This window comes from Sminthopsis crassicaudata, chromosome 3 (assembly GCF_048593235.1).
Source record: "Sminthopsis crassicaudata isolate SCR6 chromosome 3, ASM4859323v1, whole genome shotgun sequence".
NCBI lineage: Eukaryota > Metazoa > Chordata > Mammalia > Dasyuromorphia > Dasyuridae > Sminthopsis > Sminthopsis crassicaudata.
The window spans coordinates 168,742,261-168,761,335 of record NC_133619.1 but is presented as its reverse complement, the minus strand read 5'-3'; the positions used below and the strand labels follow the sequence as shown (position 1 = coordinate 168,761,335).

Here is a 19,075-nt window from a genome sequence, read left to right as displayed (position 1 = left end):
TCACATTATTTGTTGGTACCAATGGACATTTTCACTCTACATAAGTAATGGATTTTGGTCTCTTTACTATGGAACTATGATAGGGTGGGTCAAAGGAAGATTTATTTTATTTGTAAATTTCTACTACCTAAATTTTATTTTATATTAGAACAAAAATGGCAGCTCCTATTTGAACATAGTGGGTGACAACTCAGGGATCTTGGCTATATTTTATATAAATAAAATGTCATTTAATATTTTATGGTTTAATAGCTAGTATGTTGGCCTTGGAGTCAGGAGAAATTCTAACTGACACTATACAAGTGATCTGGGGGGAAAGGGTGGCCATTTAACTTCTCAGTGCTCTAGGCAATGCAATAAGAATAAAATTGGAAGGTGTTGATCTACAATGAGAAATAAGTTTCTTCTCTGCAAGTTCCCTACATTAATGAAAATACAGGTTTAGTCTCTATCTCAGAGCCTATCTATAATGGAAAGAATGCTGTATTTTCTTGCAGTGCCTGATTTGAATTCCAACTCTGTCACTTGCTATTTGTAAAATACTGAGCAAATCACTCAATGTGTTTGATCTCAATTTCCCTTCTGACCAAATGAAAGAGCTGGATAGGATGACCTATAAGATCTTTTCCATCTCTAAATCTGTGATATTTTAATCCCAATATATTTCTTCAAAATAGAGTTGCAACACTTTTGTCACAGCAAGGAGAAATCTTCTACAATTCTAAAAATTCTTGCTTCAGTTTCCCATCTCTTAGAACTCTTTTTCTTTCTTTCCTTTTCTGTCCAGTTATTTTCACTTGGGTTCACTCAGTTAGCATCTGAAGAATGTTAGGATTCTAAGAATTATTTGCTTAGTCCTTTGACCTTCAGGGAGGGATCTTAAAGTGATGAGAAACTATTGTCTATGTGATAAATCTAACAATAAAACAAAACTTGCTGTCATCCAATAATGACCTTCCTAAAATCTATCTAGAAGATGGAATTTTTATTTTCTGGTTTTGTTTTTTAGCTTTTCTTATTTGTGTGAAACATTGGTAGGGGAAGAAAAAGTCTAGATTGTAGTCTAGATTCTGCCATTTACTGACTGTGTGAGCTTGGGAAAGTCATATAAACTTTCTGTGAGTTTATGTCACATATAAATCACACAAAGCATCTCTTTATCTATAAAGTGAGGGAGCTGAACTGGTTTCAAGATTCTGTGAATGATATAAGAGGATGGCTATCCAGTTTGAGTGTTTCCTTTTTATGAACTGTAGCCTTCCTTTTGAAGATTTTCTGGGGGCAATAATTACTAATAATTTTGGAATGATACATATTCTTCTTTTATTTTTATAAAATCTTTTGCCTTCCCCTTTCTCTATTTTTCCTCTCTTGCTCCCTGGTACATTCCAACATAGCAAATTGCTTTCAGCTAACTGGAATCAAGATAAATTTTCTTTTGCAAATTTCATGATTTCATTAGTATAACTAGTGAAACACTGAGATATTATAAAGTCTGGATTAGGAAAGACTTCTCAGGAGGACTTCCATTTTCTTTCAGCCAACATTCTTTAGAGATATGAACAGACAATTGCCTCTATAGATACCTGTTTCCTCAGTAGCCATAGTGACTGAAGAACCAGAAAAGAAAATAATTCCATACAGGTACTTTCAAATTGTATATCATCAGAAATAAATGATTTTATTAATGGAAATATCATTTAAGATAATATCTTAAATTCTTTAAATTAGAGATACTAAAGAGATGGGTGGGAAAGAGCTAGAGCCCTATCAATAGGTTTATTAACTTTTGTACACACTTTGAAGGGTTGTAATAATCAGTATTTTGAGATACAGAGCTCTTCCTCTACTCAGTCTCTTTTTATCTTCTTTTTCAGGTTAACACTTAGCAAAAGGATAAATTACCAAAAATATTAGCCTTTATTATTCTTTGTAAAAACTGGGGAATTACACTAACTACTGCTACTGGAATAGTGACAAATCTATCCTGGACATACCTAAGTCATATTATCTGTTGGGCATCAGTGTATGTGCAGTAGCCGTTAGCCTTTATTCTCCCTATGAAAAACAATGAGTGCTGCTTTCTAAAAGGGAGAATAAATTTCAATGTATTTTGAAAAAATCTTCATTCATTTGGAAGGGCAGTTAAGTGGTACAGTAGATAGAGTGCTGGGCCTAGAGTCAAGAAGACTCATCTTGTGTTCAGATTTAGTGTCAGACACTTCCTAAGTGTGTAACTCTAGGACACTTGACTGTATATGCCTCAGTTTCCTCATCTATAAAATGAGCCAGAGAAGAAAATGGCAAATCACTTCAATATCTTTGCCAAGAAAATTACAAAAGGGATCATGAAGAGCTGTACACAATTGAAACAAATGAACAACAAATTCAGTTGGAAACTAAGGCTCCATTTAGAAATTGGAATTTGTATAGCGTTTGTGAATTTTCACAAGGGCCAAAAAGTTTATCTAGTAATGTACACATTCTGATCCTGGCTGTCACCATGACAAGGGAAAAATTTACTCCTTACCATATATGGCTGATTTAGCAAAGTGTTCAGGGATTAGAAACCCCTCCCTAGCCAAGAGGTCTGCAGCAAGGCATTTAGTCTCTGCTACGGTAGCATTGTGGGGAAAATATATAGCAAAAGACTCCAGGGAAATGTGTGGGAAAGAACAGACTCTGCACACATCTTTTGGAATAGCAGAATTTGGCCAAGTGCTATTTTTATATATTACATTACTTTTTTTTTTAAAGCTTGAATCCAAATGTAGAGCAGGAATACCTCCTCATGCTTCAGATTACAATTCTGACTGAATTAATATTTCAGAGAGCAAATCAGCCAATTTACAAATATCTACTGTATCCTTAGAGGTTTATAGCACTCAGCCAGGGAAAAACGTTAATCTCTTTACTTTCTTACATTTTCTTCTAAAAATTAATAGTTCTGAAATTATAAAGAGCCAGCCCTAGGATAAATTTTGAAGTAGAGGTTTTGCGTATCTGTTTGTTTTTTATTCAGTCAGAAGAACAGCCTTTGATATGTCATTAATACTTTACATTTTACCAATGCTTATACCACACTAATGACTTTAATATGTTGTCCCTTCTAGAAAGGGGATAAATTAAACAAAGATGAGGGGGAGAAGAACACAAAGGAATGGCTCTCTATTGGTGAAAACAAATGGATGATGTAGCTAGTTATTTTTGTTTCCTAGGCACTTTTTTATTATGTTATGAACATGATTTCTACCTATTTACCATTAATCTTTTTGAATGTCAATTAGGTTAAGAGTGTTCCTAAAGCTACATCTATGATCTCAAACTAAGGATTGATCACTAAAACTTGAAAAATTCCTGTCAAATACAATTGTGATGGTACATAGAGGAGAAATTCTTGTGACTGTGTAGCATATGGCAATAAAACCACATTATCACCAAACCAACAAGAGTATTTCTAATCCTCTCCTGACTTCCCTAGACTAATTTTCTACTTTGGCTCCATTGCTTCTTATAATTTGGATATGTATCCACTCCTTCAGTCTCTTTGTTGCAGAATTATTTTGAATTGCCATTTGAAGACTGGCATGGGCCAATCATACTTATGTCTAATCTGACTCAGCTCCTGACTTTCCAGATTCCCTTTTCACTTTGCCCTTCTCCTTCCTCTTCTCACTTTACAATTCTCTATTATGCACTTCTTCCTCCATTAGAATGTAAGTAACTCAAGGACATGGACTATCTTTCTTTTTCTTAGTATTTATATTCCAAGCTTTTAACACAATGTTTTACATATAGCAAAAGTTTAATAAATGCTAAATTAATTTTAATCCAATTTCTTCTTGTTGTTTAGTCATGTCCAATTCTTTATGACCTCATTTGGGATTTTCTTGGCAAATCCATATCCTTCTTTGACTCATTTGATAGATGTGGAACTGAGGCAAAAGTGACTTTCCAGGGTCACTTAAGTATTTAGTATCTGAGCCTGGATTTTAACTCAGAAAGATGAGTCTTCCTGATTCTAAGACTTTCCCTCTATCATTGTACTGCCTACCTATCCATACAATCCAATCTAATTAAATCAAGATAACTGGGGATACATGAGCCATAACAATTACTCTATCTGGATACATTGTTCAGTAAAGCACACTAATTAGAAGCATTGTACAAATGATTGGTTTTATATGAACCAATTCTCTACTTATATAGTTCAATCTCAATCTTCAGCCTTGATGGTGGTCTCCTACTACAGGATAGTAACAATATAGAAGATGCTATAATTGCTCGAAGGCAGGGATTCTTTGATTCTTGTCTTTGAATCTTCAAAAACTTGCATAAGATAGGCATTTTAAAAATGTTGGTTTACCTGAATCAAATCACAGTCAAGATATTGCAGAAATGCTTTAAAATTATTGCATTAAAAATGGAATTGATAACAACTGAGATTTTTTTTTTTTGGTATTATCTAAAACACTCTACCCAAGAAAAGAATGGAATTCCATTCTTTTAAATTAAAAAGAATTTAAATAAAAAGGAACCATTAAAAGGAATGATATAGGCCAGAGTACATATATATTAAAATATTATATCATTGTAAAGCAATTTAATCTTATCAAATATTACAGCATAATTTTTAAAATCATCATAAGAATGGAACAGATTGAGTTTGGATCCATTAAAATACTGAATATTGAATGTTGGTGATTATGTTTAATTACTCTAGAAATACTACATATAATTGGTCTTCAAATTTTTCACCACACAGAAGTGGAAACCTTTTTTAAAATGTCAACTAGTGTTCAAAAGACTAATTTGATTTATATTCAATGCTTCTAAAATCATAATTGGAAATTCTACCAAATATAGATGCTCCTATTTTTATTCTTTACCTGGTAAATGACATAAGAGATGACCTTCTAGACCAATGCATGTGGCTCTTTTTAATATACAGTAATATATTATATAACCTGAATTCAGGGCTTGAGTTTTATCTTTGCCATCTTGAGCACCTAGCATAATACCTCACACAGTATATTTGCAATTGCTAAGTGCTTAATACTTGTTTGTTGAATTGAAATGGGAGAAAATAAGCTGGGCACATTAAGTTTACTCTAATTTATTTTTCAAGAAACAACTAGGTCACTCCTGAAAGGGATTCCCAGTTGTCTCTGAGGAACAGGGGCATGTTCCAAATGAATGTGGAAAAGAGAATATGATTCCTAAGGGGGAATATATGACTCAAAGGCAAAAAGCTCTGACTAGCATTAGAGAAAATAAATGAAACACAGATAAAACACAGAAAATTATGCTAGAAGAAAAAAAAAACTTAACAAATTAAGTCCAGTTGGTCTCAGAAAAAAGACAGAAATATTTTCTGTCTATAGTGCCAATTTTTAGTTGTCTTTGTTACAGAGAACAGAGAAAGGCTGGTTATTTTAAATCAATATTTTACTCCCCAAAGCCCCATTCCTGTTTCTTGATTACTCAATTCACAAATAAGAATTTGACTAGAAATACTCCCAATTCCCCCCTCTAGCCTCTCCCCCCTCCTGGTTCCCAGCAACAGAATAAAGAAAAACCTCTTTAAGGTTTGTATTATCTGACTGGTGGTTTATATTGATCAGATAACTTATATGTTTCAAAATAAATAGCAAGTTGACTGATTTGCCTTTATTTATTCTCAATATTTTTGATCACTTCTTTTAAATAATGAGATCTCATAAAGACATTAGTATCTGCAAATTTGTATAGATAACAAATGTCTAAATGAAAGAATTGATCATAACATTTTCATTTTAAGACAGATGGTTTGATTATCTTTTTCTTTCTGCCTTTGATGACCTGTAAGTATGTATTATATCCAGATCAGTCAATATGATGCAAGAGATATTTTAAAGATTGACATATTAGTAAATTCAATAAGAAAATTGTTGTACTAGTCATTAAGGGATATACAAAGTAAAACATAATAAAAGCCTCTGACCTTAGGGAGCTTATAGTTTAGGCAAGTTATCCTTTCCCCAGACTTTTGTCTATTGTGCTATCATTTCTCATCTAAATGGCCACTGAGGAAATTATATGTCTAGTTGGATATTTAGATAAATTATCTCAATAAATGTGTCTCAAGCCATTTGCATCTTTCAAGGGCAAGAAAACAGGTAAAACAGAACATTTTGCTTAAGTTACAGAGTATGGATTGACTTTGGGTAAATGTTGTTCAAGCCATTTGCATTTTTCTTTCAAAGACAAGAAATAGGTAAAGTAGAGCATTTTAATTAAATTACAGAATATGGTTTGCAAAAAATGACCTTGGGAAAGGTCAGGCATTTTCTAATAACACAAACCATCTAAATGATCTGAGGCAATATTTTAAATGTAAAGTTTTTTCTCATCATTAAAAACATAGTTTTTTCATTTTAAACATATTAACTCTGGGTGGGTGATATATAACTCTGGGACAATAAGCTTTTAAATGAAGTAAATGAAAAGGAGAGAATTTATTAAATGTTGTGCAACTCTATCATGAATGACTTTTGGTCTTAAAAAGTGCTACTCTCTAGACTATATGGTAATAAGCAAGAGAAAAAACTGGAAATATACAAAATCATATTCATGGTCTTAACTTAATATTTCTGAATTGTTGTAAAATAAATTTATTTGAAGAGTATGCTGCTATTTGTTCTTATACTTTAGAATATTCCTGTCCTTTATATATCTTAAGGGAAAATAAGGCATTCAGAAGTACTTTATCTTTCCTGGGAGTATAGAAATAGTTTGAGATAATCAAGTAAGCAGTGACAGAATTTTTGCTTTAAAAATCCTTTGTGATAACTTAAATTAATTTCTATCTTGGATTTTTAAACAAAGAAGAGGTTTGTATTTACCCGGGCTCCTTTCTCAGGATAGCACTGACAACCTCCACTGCAGTCTCTTCCACCACAAGGCACATCATATTTTTTCACACCCTGACAAATAAAAGAAGAAAAGAGAATGGTTAAGTACTTTTAAGTACAATTCATAGTCAAACATCATCAAATTTTTTTTAAAAAATTGCATTTATTAAGCACCTACTCTAACAAATATACTTCAAGTGTAGACTAGGTGAGCCTAGCATAGCTAGACTATGCCCTATATATGTTATACTATATGTATAATACTTTATTAAAAATGGGAAAGGGGTCTGATTATAAATCTTTCATAATAGTGCTACAGGCACTGTTCTTGAAGAGCTTAAAATCTAATGAAAGAAGGAAAGAAGAAAGGAATGAAATAAGGATGCTCTCCAAAAAGAGGCATTTGTAAAGTGCCTACTATGTGTCAGGCACAGTATTAAATGCTTTATAGATATCTCATTTGATCCTCACAACAACCCTGGGAGGCAGATGTTGTTATTATTCCCATGTAACAGTTGAGAAAACTGAGGCAAAAGAAGGTGAAGTGATTTGACCAGGATAACACAGCTTCTTTTTCTACCAAGCTTACCCTGATTCTTTCTAAACTTAAACAACTCTGAATATTTTCTAGACCCTAAGACAATGCTCTACATATACTAGGCATTTAATAAATGTTTGTTGTATTTGTTGTGTTATTAAATTCTAAAATGAGATGATTTTTTAATTCAGAAAATTTAAAAGGTAAAAGTACAAGCTTATAAAAACAACCAATAAATTTTTGAAACTTTCTGGTAATATTTGAAAAGTTTGTTCTGACCATTTCATTAAGATTAGTCCTAAAACTGTCTTGTTAAACATTAATTTACAGCTATAGATACTTTTATAGCTCATGAAAATTATATATGGAACTCAGAGAATTACATAGTTATTAAATTTAATAAGAAACCTAAAAGGTACATCAAGGTAAAAAAAAGGCCTAGAGAAAAGAAAAAATTATGGAATTGAAGGAGAGAAAGGAAAAGTTGGCAAGGAATTAGCATTTAGTTTCTTGGAGAAACATCCCAAACTGAGCTTTATAGAAAGAACTCAGGATTATTTGGAATTAGAAGGAACTTGAGGCATCAATGAATTTATTTCCCACATCAATTTTACAGATGGAGAAACTGAGGCCAACAGAAGTTTAGTGAGAAGGATTTCAAAAGGGAAAATCTGGGATGAAGATAAGAGGATTGCCTTTCAGGGATGAGAATCACTGCCCAAATATTCAACAATAGCAGGAAGAAATCAAAAAACCAGCTGGAATAAAATTAGGCCAAATAGATAAGTTAGAGCCAGACTGAGAATAGGTTTTAAATGCTAGGCCAAGGAAGTTATATTTTATTCTAAAGTCAAATGAAAAACCTCTGAAGAGCTTAAATTCATTATTTTGAGTATGAAAATAACATGATCAGTCCTGGTCATTAGGGGCAATAATTTGGGGGATCATGAAGGATGGATTATACATATTAAAAAAAAGACTGGCAGCAAGAGGATCAAATGGGAAACTATTAAAATGGTAGCAAGAAGGAGGAGTACTGAAGGGTGGAGGGAAATGCAAATATGGGAGCTATTACCAAGTACAAGTTATAGGACTCGGCAACTCAGTGTATGAGAAAGTTGAGAGTGAATGAAGACTCAAATAGGATACTGAAGCAGAAACAGTAACTTTATCCGAAGAAATAAAGAAGCTAAGAGAAGAAGATCTCAGGAAAGGTTGAATTCTGATTTGGAAACTTTGAGTCTGATGGATCAGCCAAATATCCAAGGGGATAACTAGCAAGGAATCAGAAATCTTGTGCTGGAACACAGGGGAAATACTAGATCTAAACATGTAAATTTAGAAATTATGTTGTTGTTTTCAGTCTTTTTAGTCATGCATGACTTTTCATGAGTACATTTGATGTTTTCTTGGCAAAGATACTAGAGGCCCTAAGAACTTAAGAAATTGTTCTAGATCAGAGTTTCTTCAAATTTTTCTACTTGCTACTCCTTTTTGCTTACGATATTTTTATACAATCCTGAGTATATATGTATATATAATAGGTATACAAATCAAACATTTATGATAATAAATCATAATTTCATGGACCTCCACATTTTCAACCCATAGTTTAAGAAGCGTTGTTTTAGATCACAAAATAACTAAGAATCTGAGATAGGATTTAAATGTAGGTCTTCCTGACTCTGAATCCAGTCTTTTTCTATTAAACCATATTGTCTCCAAGTTATCCAGTCATGGATGATCATTAAAATTAAGGGAGAAGATGAGATGGCCAAGCAATAAGATGAAGAAAAAGAGAGGACAGTAAATGAGAGTGCATTTGGGGATACTTACATTTAGGGAATATAGCTCAACAGAAATTAAGAAGTCAGACAGGTAAGCCAATGTCATAAAAGCCAAGGGAGGAAAAGGAGGCTGTTTAATAGTAGCAAATATTTCTGGAAGGTGAAGGCAGATAAGGACTGAGTAAAGGTCAATAGATTCAGCAATCTGATGACCTTGGAGAGAGAATTTCAATAAAATTGTAGGAATGGTAATCCTTTAACCTAAATCCTGGGTTATCACTCTTAATTACCAAAGAACACAGACCTCAACCAGAAGAATTCTGACCCCTCTAGTAATACAGAAATTTGTATGTCAATTTGTCCAAGAACGAGGATCAGTAAGTGGCCCCCTGAGATATTATAACATGTGTTGGAGTCAAAAAAATATACGCGTGGATAATGCACCAGTCACTTGCGATCTGTGTGACTCTAAGTCCGCCATTTTCCTCATTTATAAAAATGGTTTAAATTAATGATCTGTAAGTTCCCTCCAGCTCCAAATCTTTCATTTTTTGAGTCTAGGAGGCTATAGTTATGAGTGATTACCTTTCCTAATGAGCATATACTAAGTAGTGCTGGGAAATGAGGACAAAGGAGCCATTTCAGGAGATGTGATTCATGAGAAGAGATAGAAGGACAGAAGCTTTCCCCAGAAGACTGGGGGATTTCACAATTCAGGATTGAGGAGGTCAAGCATGATAACATTGACAAAGGATATTAACAAACAATTTTTAGACAAAGAAATTCAAACCCTTTCTAATCATATGAAAAAAATGATCTAAATCACTACTGATTAGAGAAATGCAAATTAAGACAACTCTAAGGTACCACTACATACTTCTCAGATTGGCTTAAGATGACAGGAAAAGATAATTATAAATGTTGTAGGGGATGTGGAAAAAACTAGGACCCTAATACATTCTTGGTGAAGTTGTGAACTGATCCAAATATTCTGGCAAACAATTTGGAACATGCACAAAGGGCTATTAAACTGGGCAATCCAGCAGTGTCTCTACTGAGTCTGTATCTCAAAGAGATCATAAAAAAAGGGAAAAGGAGCCACATGAACAAAAATGTTCATCCCTTGTAGCATCCCTTTTGGTAAAGGCAAGGAAATCAATTGGGGAATGGCTGAATGAGTTACAGTGTATGAATGTTATGGAATATTATAATTCTATAAGAAACAATCAAGAATGATTTCAGAAAAGCCTGGAGAGGCTTACATGAACTGATACTAAGTGAAAGAAGAACAAAAAAAACATATGTACAACATAATAAGATTATGTGATGATCAACTTTGATGGACTTGGCTCTTTTCAACAATGAAGTGATTCAGGTCAATTCCAATAGACTTGTGATGAAGAAAGCCATCTACATCCAGAAAGAAGACTGTAGGGACTGAATGTGCATCATAACATAGTATTTTCATTTTTTTTTTTTTGGTTGTTTGCTTGGTTTTTCTTTTTCTGTCTCTATCTGATTTTTCTTGTGCAGTACAATAAATGTGGAAATATGTATAGATGAATTGCATATGTTTAACATATATTGAATTACTTGTTGCCTGGAGTTGGGGGTAAGGGAGGAGGAAAAAATTAGAACACAAGGTTTTGCTTGGGTGAATGTTGAAAACTATCTATGCATATATTTTGAAAATAAAAAGCTATTATTAAAAAAGAATGACTGAGGGGCTTCGAGGTGACATTATAGAAGCTGAGGACATTGGTAAACTGAGAAACCAGGAAATTAAGAGTATCATTTATAATAACTGTTATATATGGTGTACCCCAGAGGCTTAAAACTGAACTAATAGTAACATGATATAATTAGCTATTAAAGCTTGCTGTAGTACTAAGCCTTTGGAGACAACATGTATAATGCTTAAAGATTTGCAAAGAACATTATATACATTATCCATGTATACTGACTTCCCTGGCTTCTAGTCCAAACTAAGATCCCATCTTCCCTAATCCCTCTTAATTCTAATACTTTCCCTCAAAATAATCAAATAACCAATAGCTTATTTCCTATTTATTCTATATATAGTTTGCCTTGTATATAATTGTTTGCATGTTTCCTTCTCCCTGCAGATTATAAGTTCCTTAGGGTCAGGCACTATCATGTGCATCTTTTTTGCATCCCCAGAGTTTAACACAGAGCCTACCATAATGTGTTTATAGAATAAATGAATAAATATGTGATCCTCACAATAATCCTATGGCATAGGTGTTATGTTTACAGCTAGGTCTTGATTAGTTCAAAGAATTCAGTGAAGTGGTTACATGTATTTAAATCTTCACTATTCTGTTTTCTTTCTTCTAAAGTCTTTATACATTGATACAATGTTCAACTAATTGCTCATATTTACAGGATACTTTATGGTTTACAAATTGCACAATATCTCCAACATAATTATGATCCCATAGCAGTAGAATTTTGATCTCATATTTATATATAAGGAAACTGAGGTTCAAGAGGTTGAGAGGCTCAAATTTAGATCTTTTCACTTCAAAGCCAGTTCTTCTTCCATTACACCACATTGCCTCTCATGTGTTCCATGATTAAGATCTTCTGTCTGGCTTTCATGATAACATGTATGTCGGAATAGTTTCATTCCCAGACATATGCTGGATGTCTGGAAGTCCTATAGTTTCCACAATGATTTGTGTTTTGTATCATCTGTATCTACACTATAGTTTAATGTCCAATAAACTTTTGGCCAAAAACATATGGCCTTAGTTTATCTAAGGTCCAAATAATAGTTGAAAATTTTTGCAGAGATGACAAATTCCATTCCTTTGGTAGTAGTTTTCTGCTTAGATACCTCACAGGATGTTTTCTATTTTCCTTTTCTTATAATAACATTGCATCTACTCCAGGATCTGATATATCAAATGTTCTCATGAAAAATTTTGGAAAGCCTAAGGCTTTATAAATGGGGATGGCTTTAATTCTAAACTGTAGAACAAACCTAGTAATATGCAGTTATTTGATCTGATTTGGTTCTTGTTCATAGAAATTTATCGTTTTATGATAGTTGCAATCTTTTCCCAAAAGGCTTATTTATTCCCAGCTTCTTCTTCCTCCTACCTAACCAATTTATATATTGTATACCAAATGTTTATGTGCTGAAAGTCTAAATAGGGCTTTTTCATTTTAGGCACAGCTGCATTAAGTATTATGTTTAAGACTAACACATGAGATAACCTAGGTATTCTACATTCCAACTGAATCATAGAGTCATAGAGCAAGAAGGAGTCTGAGACCTACTCAGATCAAAAGCTCTCTCAAACTTCTCACACAAGTGGTCATTCGGCCTTTGCTTAAAGACTCTAGTGAGGAAAGATAGGTCATTCCAAATATGTTATCTACACATTTTGTGGTAAATAGCTCTAGCTCACTTAATAAGTTATTTATCAGTTTTTGAGAAGAAGCAAGTAAATTTCCCAGGTACAAGGGTAAAACATTAACAGGGTATCAAGAAGGAAATACCACTATTTTACAAATAATATACTGTGTTATGATTGCAAACTATTTTATACTTGTATACCTTGAAAGAATGATTTCACTGATGTGCATATTCTTTTGATGTATATTGCAACACCTCCATACTTCATGAGTTGCTATCACTGAAAAATTCATCAAATTTTAGTGATTAGCCTCTCTACATCTAAGTAGATTAGAGCCTCAATAGCAACAAATAACCACACTCTGATGGATTCATACTCTAAGCTTTTAAAGTATGTTAAGACTATAGCTTTCAAGAAAGCCATGCCCAGGGGCAGCTAGGTGGTGCAGTGGATAGAGCACCAGCCTTGAATTCAGGAGGACCTGAGTTCAAATCTGGTCTCAGACACTTAACATTTCTTAGCTGTGTGACCCTGGGCAAGTCACTTAACCCCAGCCAAAAAAAAAAAAAAAAAAAAAAAAAGCCATGCCCATCTTTCTAGTGGTTAAAATGAAAGATTCTTGGGACATTTTGATAGTTCCATTTTGCTTTCCTGTAGGAGTAAGACAACAAGGAATCAAGAATTTCTTTGGAATCTGAGCTTTTCTCTAAAGATGAGCTCATAGTAAAATCTTTATAATCCTTCCTCTGCTAAGATAGTATGTACTTTCTATGTGGTGTCACAGAATGAACACTTATTGGAGAACTAAATGTATCTATATGGCCCCCAAGATCCTTCACCAATGTGGGAATTAATTACTTCTGAAAAACAAGAATGTATTTGTTGTCTTCTGTATTGAATCAAATTTTAGGGGATAAAAGTAACTCATCAAGTAAAAAGATGGATGATTCCTTGTCAACCTTGTGACAAATGGGATTCATACTGTGGTCTGGAGTTGGACAGACTGATCTCTATTGTCCCCTCTAGTTTTAGTATTTTATGATTCTATAACCACTTAGGGAAATGAACAGTCAATTCAGATTTATTCAGTTTTCTAAGCATCATAAATCTTGTCATTACATAGAAATAAGAATGGTTATCTTCCATTCCTCTACCTTAAATATCTTAGAACACTTTTTTGAGGGGAAACACTATCACTATCTGTTCAATTTAAATTGTAGGGTTTATTCTATATACATTATAATGAACACAGGAAAAATGTTTTTGTCATATGAAACCAATGATTTGCAGTAATAAATATGAGAAAATCTTCACGTTCCTGGATTTTCCATTTTAATAACAAATCCACAACCTGAGAAGTTCTATCCTGCCTAAGAACACATGAATACATAGGTCAACTTACCCAGGGGCAAGGAGCAATGGATTGCTGGGAGGAATAGGCATTAATTGAGTTGCAGCTGAAATGACTTTCAAGCTTGATAAACACACAGTAATCATGTGATAAAATAATTCCTCTGGTCTGCCAGTGAGAATGGTGCATCTAATCATAAAATCACTGGCAAAGAGTTCCCTTTAAGAAACTTTTATGGCCTAACTAGTAATTGGCATCTTGGAAAATGATGATGAGAGAACATGATTACAGAAAATGTTGACTATCTCTCTCTTTAACAATTTTTTTTTTTACTTTCCTGATTAAGCAAAGAATAGGATTTGTCTGTCTGTGTCTTTCTTATTTAAGACCCTCCTCTAACATTTTTGCTTCTCAATTGTAAAAATCCAATGCGCTTGACAGTTTCCTGCAATTCCTGAATTTTCTATTGTTCTTTACAACAGTTAAACTTTAGAACAGTTAAACTTTATAAAAATTCACTTGGTGTAGAAAGGTTTGGTTAGATGTTGCCAAATATGCAAAGGATTCTCTAGTAATAAAAGAAATAAATCGCACAGACAATATGGCCCAAATGATTATATGGCACATAACATGGACATTGAAATATTCACAGGTATGAATATATGCAGACGCATAAAGCAAATGCAGAAAAACACAGTTATTTTTATCATAAAATTTTGATTTTATGAAGTGTTTTTGCTCTGAAGCATTTGGTTCACTCAGTTTCTCTTTTATGCTTAATCCAGGATATTTAGAGCTTTAATAGCATAATAATGCATTAAGATTTTTGGGATGCTGTGTACACTTAATTCATCATTTTTATTCTTTCATCTACAAAATTTGTTTAGTAGGCTTCTCTGATTAAAATTAAAGGACTTCTCCTATTTTTTGTGTACATCTTCACATGAATTCCTAGTGGACTTCCTAGTGGACCTAATTAGGTATATTTGATAACATATTTCACTTCCTCAGATGTTAATCCCCATTTTAATCATTCATTTCAAAGTTGCATCTTAGGAGTATGACTTAGCCTTACATATAAGAGACAAGATATCACTCTTTGTGAAACAGAATTGAACCACAATTAAATTTTTCTACCTGCTGGAAGCACTGAAATGGATGTTATAGTCTTGAAATAATTTGACTCTTTGTATTCCCATGGATACTACATTTTTTTGTACAGAAGTTTGTACTATTAGCTTCAGGCTCTCAGATGGAAGATTAAAAATAAAAAATTAAAATATAATTATTAGTTTGTTATTCTCTGGGCAACAATGGAAGTCAGTGTTTCTGGGTTGTGATCTATCACAGCGAGAATTTTTTTCCCCCTTTGCCAATAAACTTTGGAAAGGGACCTATCATAGAAGTTGTAATGGGGAACAAATTCTCAATGGTACTGTTAACATTTTTGACCTTCCTTATATCCCCAGTATTTAGCATTTGGTAACTACTTATTAAATGTTTACTGAATGTTTGATTGGCATAATTTATTAGAAATATACTATGTGATAGGAACTGGAAATATAAAGGTTAAAAACAACAACAACAACAACAAACAAATAATGCCTAGCATGTTAGGTTGTATAGAAAGTAAAATGTGATGAGACAAAGTAGAACTTAAATTTAAGCAGGGAAATATCATTTTCAATTAAGGAGTCCCAGAAAGGTTTTTTGGAGGAGCTAGCTGGCTCTTGAAGGAAGAGAAGAGATATACTTTTATTAGCAATATACTTTGTAATAGGAACTGGCAATATTAAGGTTAAAAATAAAAACCTAAGGGTATGTTAAGTTGCATACAAAGTAAAATGTGATGAGACAAAACAGAACTTAAATTTAAGTAGGAAATATCATTTTCAATTAAGGGATCCTAGGAAGGCTTGGAAGAACTGGTCTTTGAATAGGTCTTGAAGGAAAATAAGGGTTTTATTGGGGATTGGAGGAAAGTGAGAAGGGGCCATATTTCAGGCTTGAAATATAGTGTGTCTGGAAAGACTAAGTTTATTTTGACATTCCTGATTAGTAGAAATTCAACTACTTTGAGATAACAATTGATTTCTAGACAATCTGCACAAAGCTTAAATCAATTTCAGTAGCTTTCATCTGTATTTTTGTGAAACAATTGCTTGTGGGAAATCATAATCTGTCTAATAATCCATATTTTTTCTCATGCAATTTTCTTCCTCTCCTACTTTGTAAGGGAGATTTCACTTTATTTATGGATACTGATACTGAATGCTTACAAAGTTGTTATTTAAAATTCTCAGACCTTCCTACATCTTTATAATGTACAGCTGACAAAACTATTTTTTTCTAGAACTATCCATCTCATTTTTCCTGTGGGATCTTTTGCCTCTCATTGCTAGAGGGATTCCTATTTCCATTTGGTTTCAATTAAATATCTTTGGTTGGGCAAAGGAATAGTGGTCCTTAGAGATTTCCTCCTCCTCCTCTTCTGAAAAAGAATATATTAGGTTTACTTCCTGTTGCTTCTCTATAGCATCCGAATTGATTCTTGAGTTTTGGCCTAAGGTTATCCCAAAACATTTTTTCTCAGTTCCCATAACCTTTGCCTCTATGATTAAAGAGGTGATATCCCTTGGGAGTTCTATTAAGCCTCTTTCTTGATCCATGTTACTTGAGAGTCCTAGAGGTCACATATGATTTTTGATTAGACCTCAAAATGTTTGTCCCTCACGAAGATTCAACTAGGTGTATGTAAATCAGGGCAGAAAAGGCTTTAGTATCTAAAATAATTAAGAAAACCTCAACCTTCAAGGATACAACTAAACAAATCATTGTTGTAATGATCTGTCTTCTGAAAATCTTGATTATTTAAGAAAAAAGTGGTGAGGTATTAACTAGAGAATAACTAAATATATCCTGGGGTTACCTTGGAATTTGAGATAATGAAAATAAATATGGGACTAATCTACTTGTATATCACAAGGATGATGTACAAGTTAGTGCGGTTGACCCTAGACCTGGATAACCCGGTTATTAATAGGAACTTGTCCTATGAATTTTGCTTCATTAATATTAATATTAAAAACAATCAAAAGGAATATATAAATAGCTATTAAACATTCAAGAATGGAAAAGTTTATTTCTGAATGAAGTAGAGGGGCATTAGCTCAGCAAAGGCTTCACAGGGGAGATAACATTTCAATTTGTTCTATAAAGATGGGCAGGATTTCAAGAGACAAAGTGAGAAAGGCCCTATCAGTCATCTTGGGGTCTTTGAATCACAGCCCTGTACTCTAATCCTCATGGTTACCAGGTGTCCCTGAAATTCACTGTCTGCTGTCCTCTGTCATACTCTCCTAACAATGTGCTCAACTTTCATCCATCTGCCTGCCAAGACAAATGCCTGTTGCTTATTGCTGGGTGTCCCTAATGCCAGCTGCCCATATTTTTGGATTTCCTTTTGTTGCATGTAGCTGGAACCTTTCCAGATCAATTGCTCCACTGGAGTGGGAAGCCCTTGCCAATTTAACACTGACAAAGTCCCTGTTCTGACACACTGAAGATACTTTAACTTTTAAGAATTAAACTGAAGTGAATGGTGATACAGGAAAAAAATTATGACTCATCTCAATTTAGTAAAAATGGATAAATTTCAGAATCATCAAGAGAAAATAAACCATATTTTTTTCGGTTATCAGGGAGGAATTTTCTGAAAACTACTTAAAAAAGATTAGGACCAACCTACTAACTAGATGGCACAGTGCTGGACATGGATCATGGATCCAGAAAGACTCATTGTTGTGAGTTAAAATCTGAGCTCAGACACTTACTGGTTGCCCAGTGATTCTGGGCAAGTCCCTTAAATTGGTTTGCCTTAGTTTCCTCAGCTGTAAAATGATCAGGAAAAGAAAATGACAAATCACTCTAGTATCTTTGCCAAGAAAACTCTCACTAGGGTCAACAACAATAAAAATACACACATCTTATCTGATATTCTAATGATCATTGACTTCATGATCAAAATAGCATATTTCATTCCCATATGAAATTTATTTAATGTTCCATAGATTGCTCATGTGGTCTCACACCACATTTTGCACAAATAGCTAAAATTTCCTGGTTTGGAAAAATTTTGGAAATTTTCTACTTTCCAAGGATGGCTAGTAATAGCTCACCATTCATGTGAAAATGGGTAGAATGGACAAATATATATATATATATATATGTATATATTATATATGTGTATATACACACACATATATATATGCATCAGATTTAATCACAAATGATTACTAGGTTGTATTCTGAATTAAGCTTAGATGACTATAAAACTAATATACAAATACAAGCTCAATTACCTGACAAACCAGCAAAATCAGTCAAAATGGGGGAAAAGAGCCTGAAAGGAGTTTAGGAAGAGATTTAACTAAGCTACAAAATTCTAAGTATTTGTAGATGAAATCAGAAGGAGGACACTAAAGAGATATAAAGTGTAAATGATTCATTGTCAAGAACAATAGTAGAAATTTTATACTTAGAGAAGCAAGCTTCTTATGGATGATTTTCATCTTTACAATTACAAAGTTGACCAAACAGTAAACATTACATGTTGATGATTAATATTGGGAAAAGATTTAGCCTGATGGAGAAAAATCAGACTTTTAGCAAACCGAAGAACTGAAGAACTGCATGTTTTGATTCCAACCAGACTGAACCCTGCCTGAGTTAGAATCTCCTCCACAATATGCATGGCCAGTGGTCTTGTAGCTTTTAAGTGAAAGTACAAAATAGTAACAAGCAGGATGATTTCAGAAAAACCTGGAAAGATTTACATGAATTGATACAAAGTAAAGTGAACAAAACCAGAAGAACATTGGATATGATAGTTGCAATCAAGTAAGATAAAGAATCTTTAATGATTTAGCTCTTAGCAATACAATGATCCAAGATAATCTCAAAGGACTAATGATGAAGCATATTATCCACCTCCAAAGAAAGAGCTGAAATTGAGTAATAATTTTTTCTTTTATTTGAGTTTTTTTGTACAAAATGATTGACACAGAAAGGTTTTACATGATTGCATATGTACAATCCATATTTTATTGCTTACATTCTCA

At 33.3% G+C, this 19,075-nt stretch overlaps 1 protein-coding gene across 2 annotated transcripts in view; it reads right to left on the bottom strand.

Annotated features, from left to right (window-relative positions):
• Nucleotides 1–19,075, bottom strand: part of COL4A2 (collagen type IV alpha 2 chain) — a 276,248-nt gene that overhangs the window by 184,693 nt on the left and 72,480 nt on the right. For both annotated transcript variants that reach the window (XM_074299526.1, XM_074299527.1), the window contains exon 4: nucleotides 6,885–6,965. In XM_074299526.1, the coding sequence (XP_074155627.1) occupies nucleotides 6,885–6,965 (81 nt within the window). The remainder of the gene's footprint in view (nucleotides 1–6,884; nucleotides 6,966–19,075) is intronic.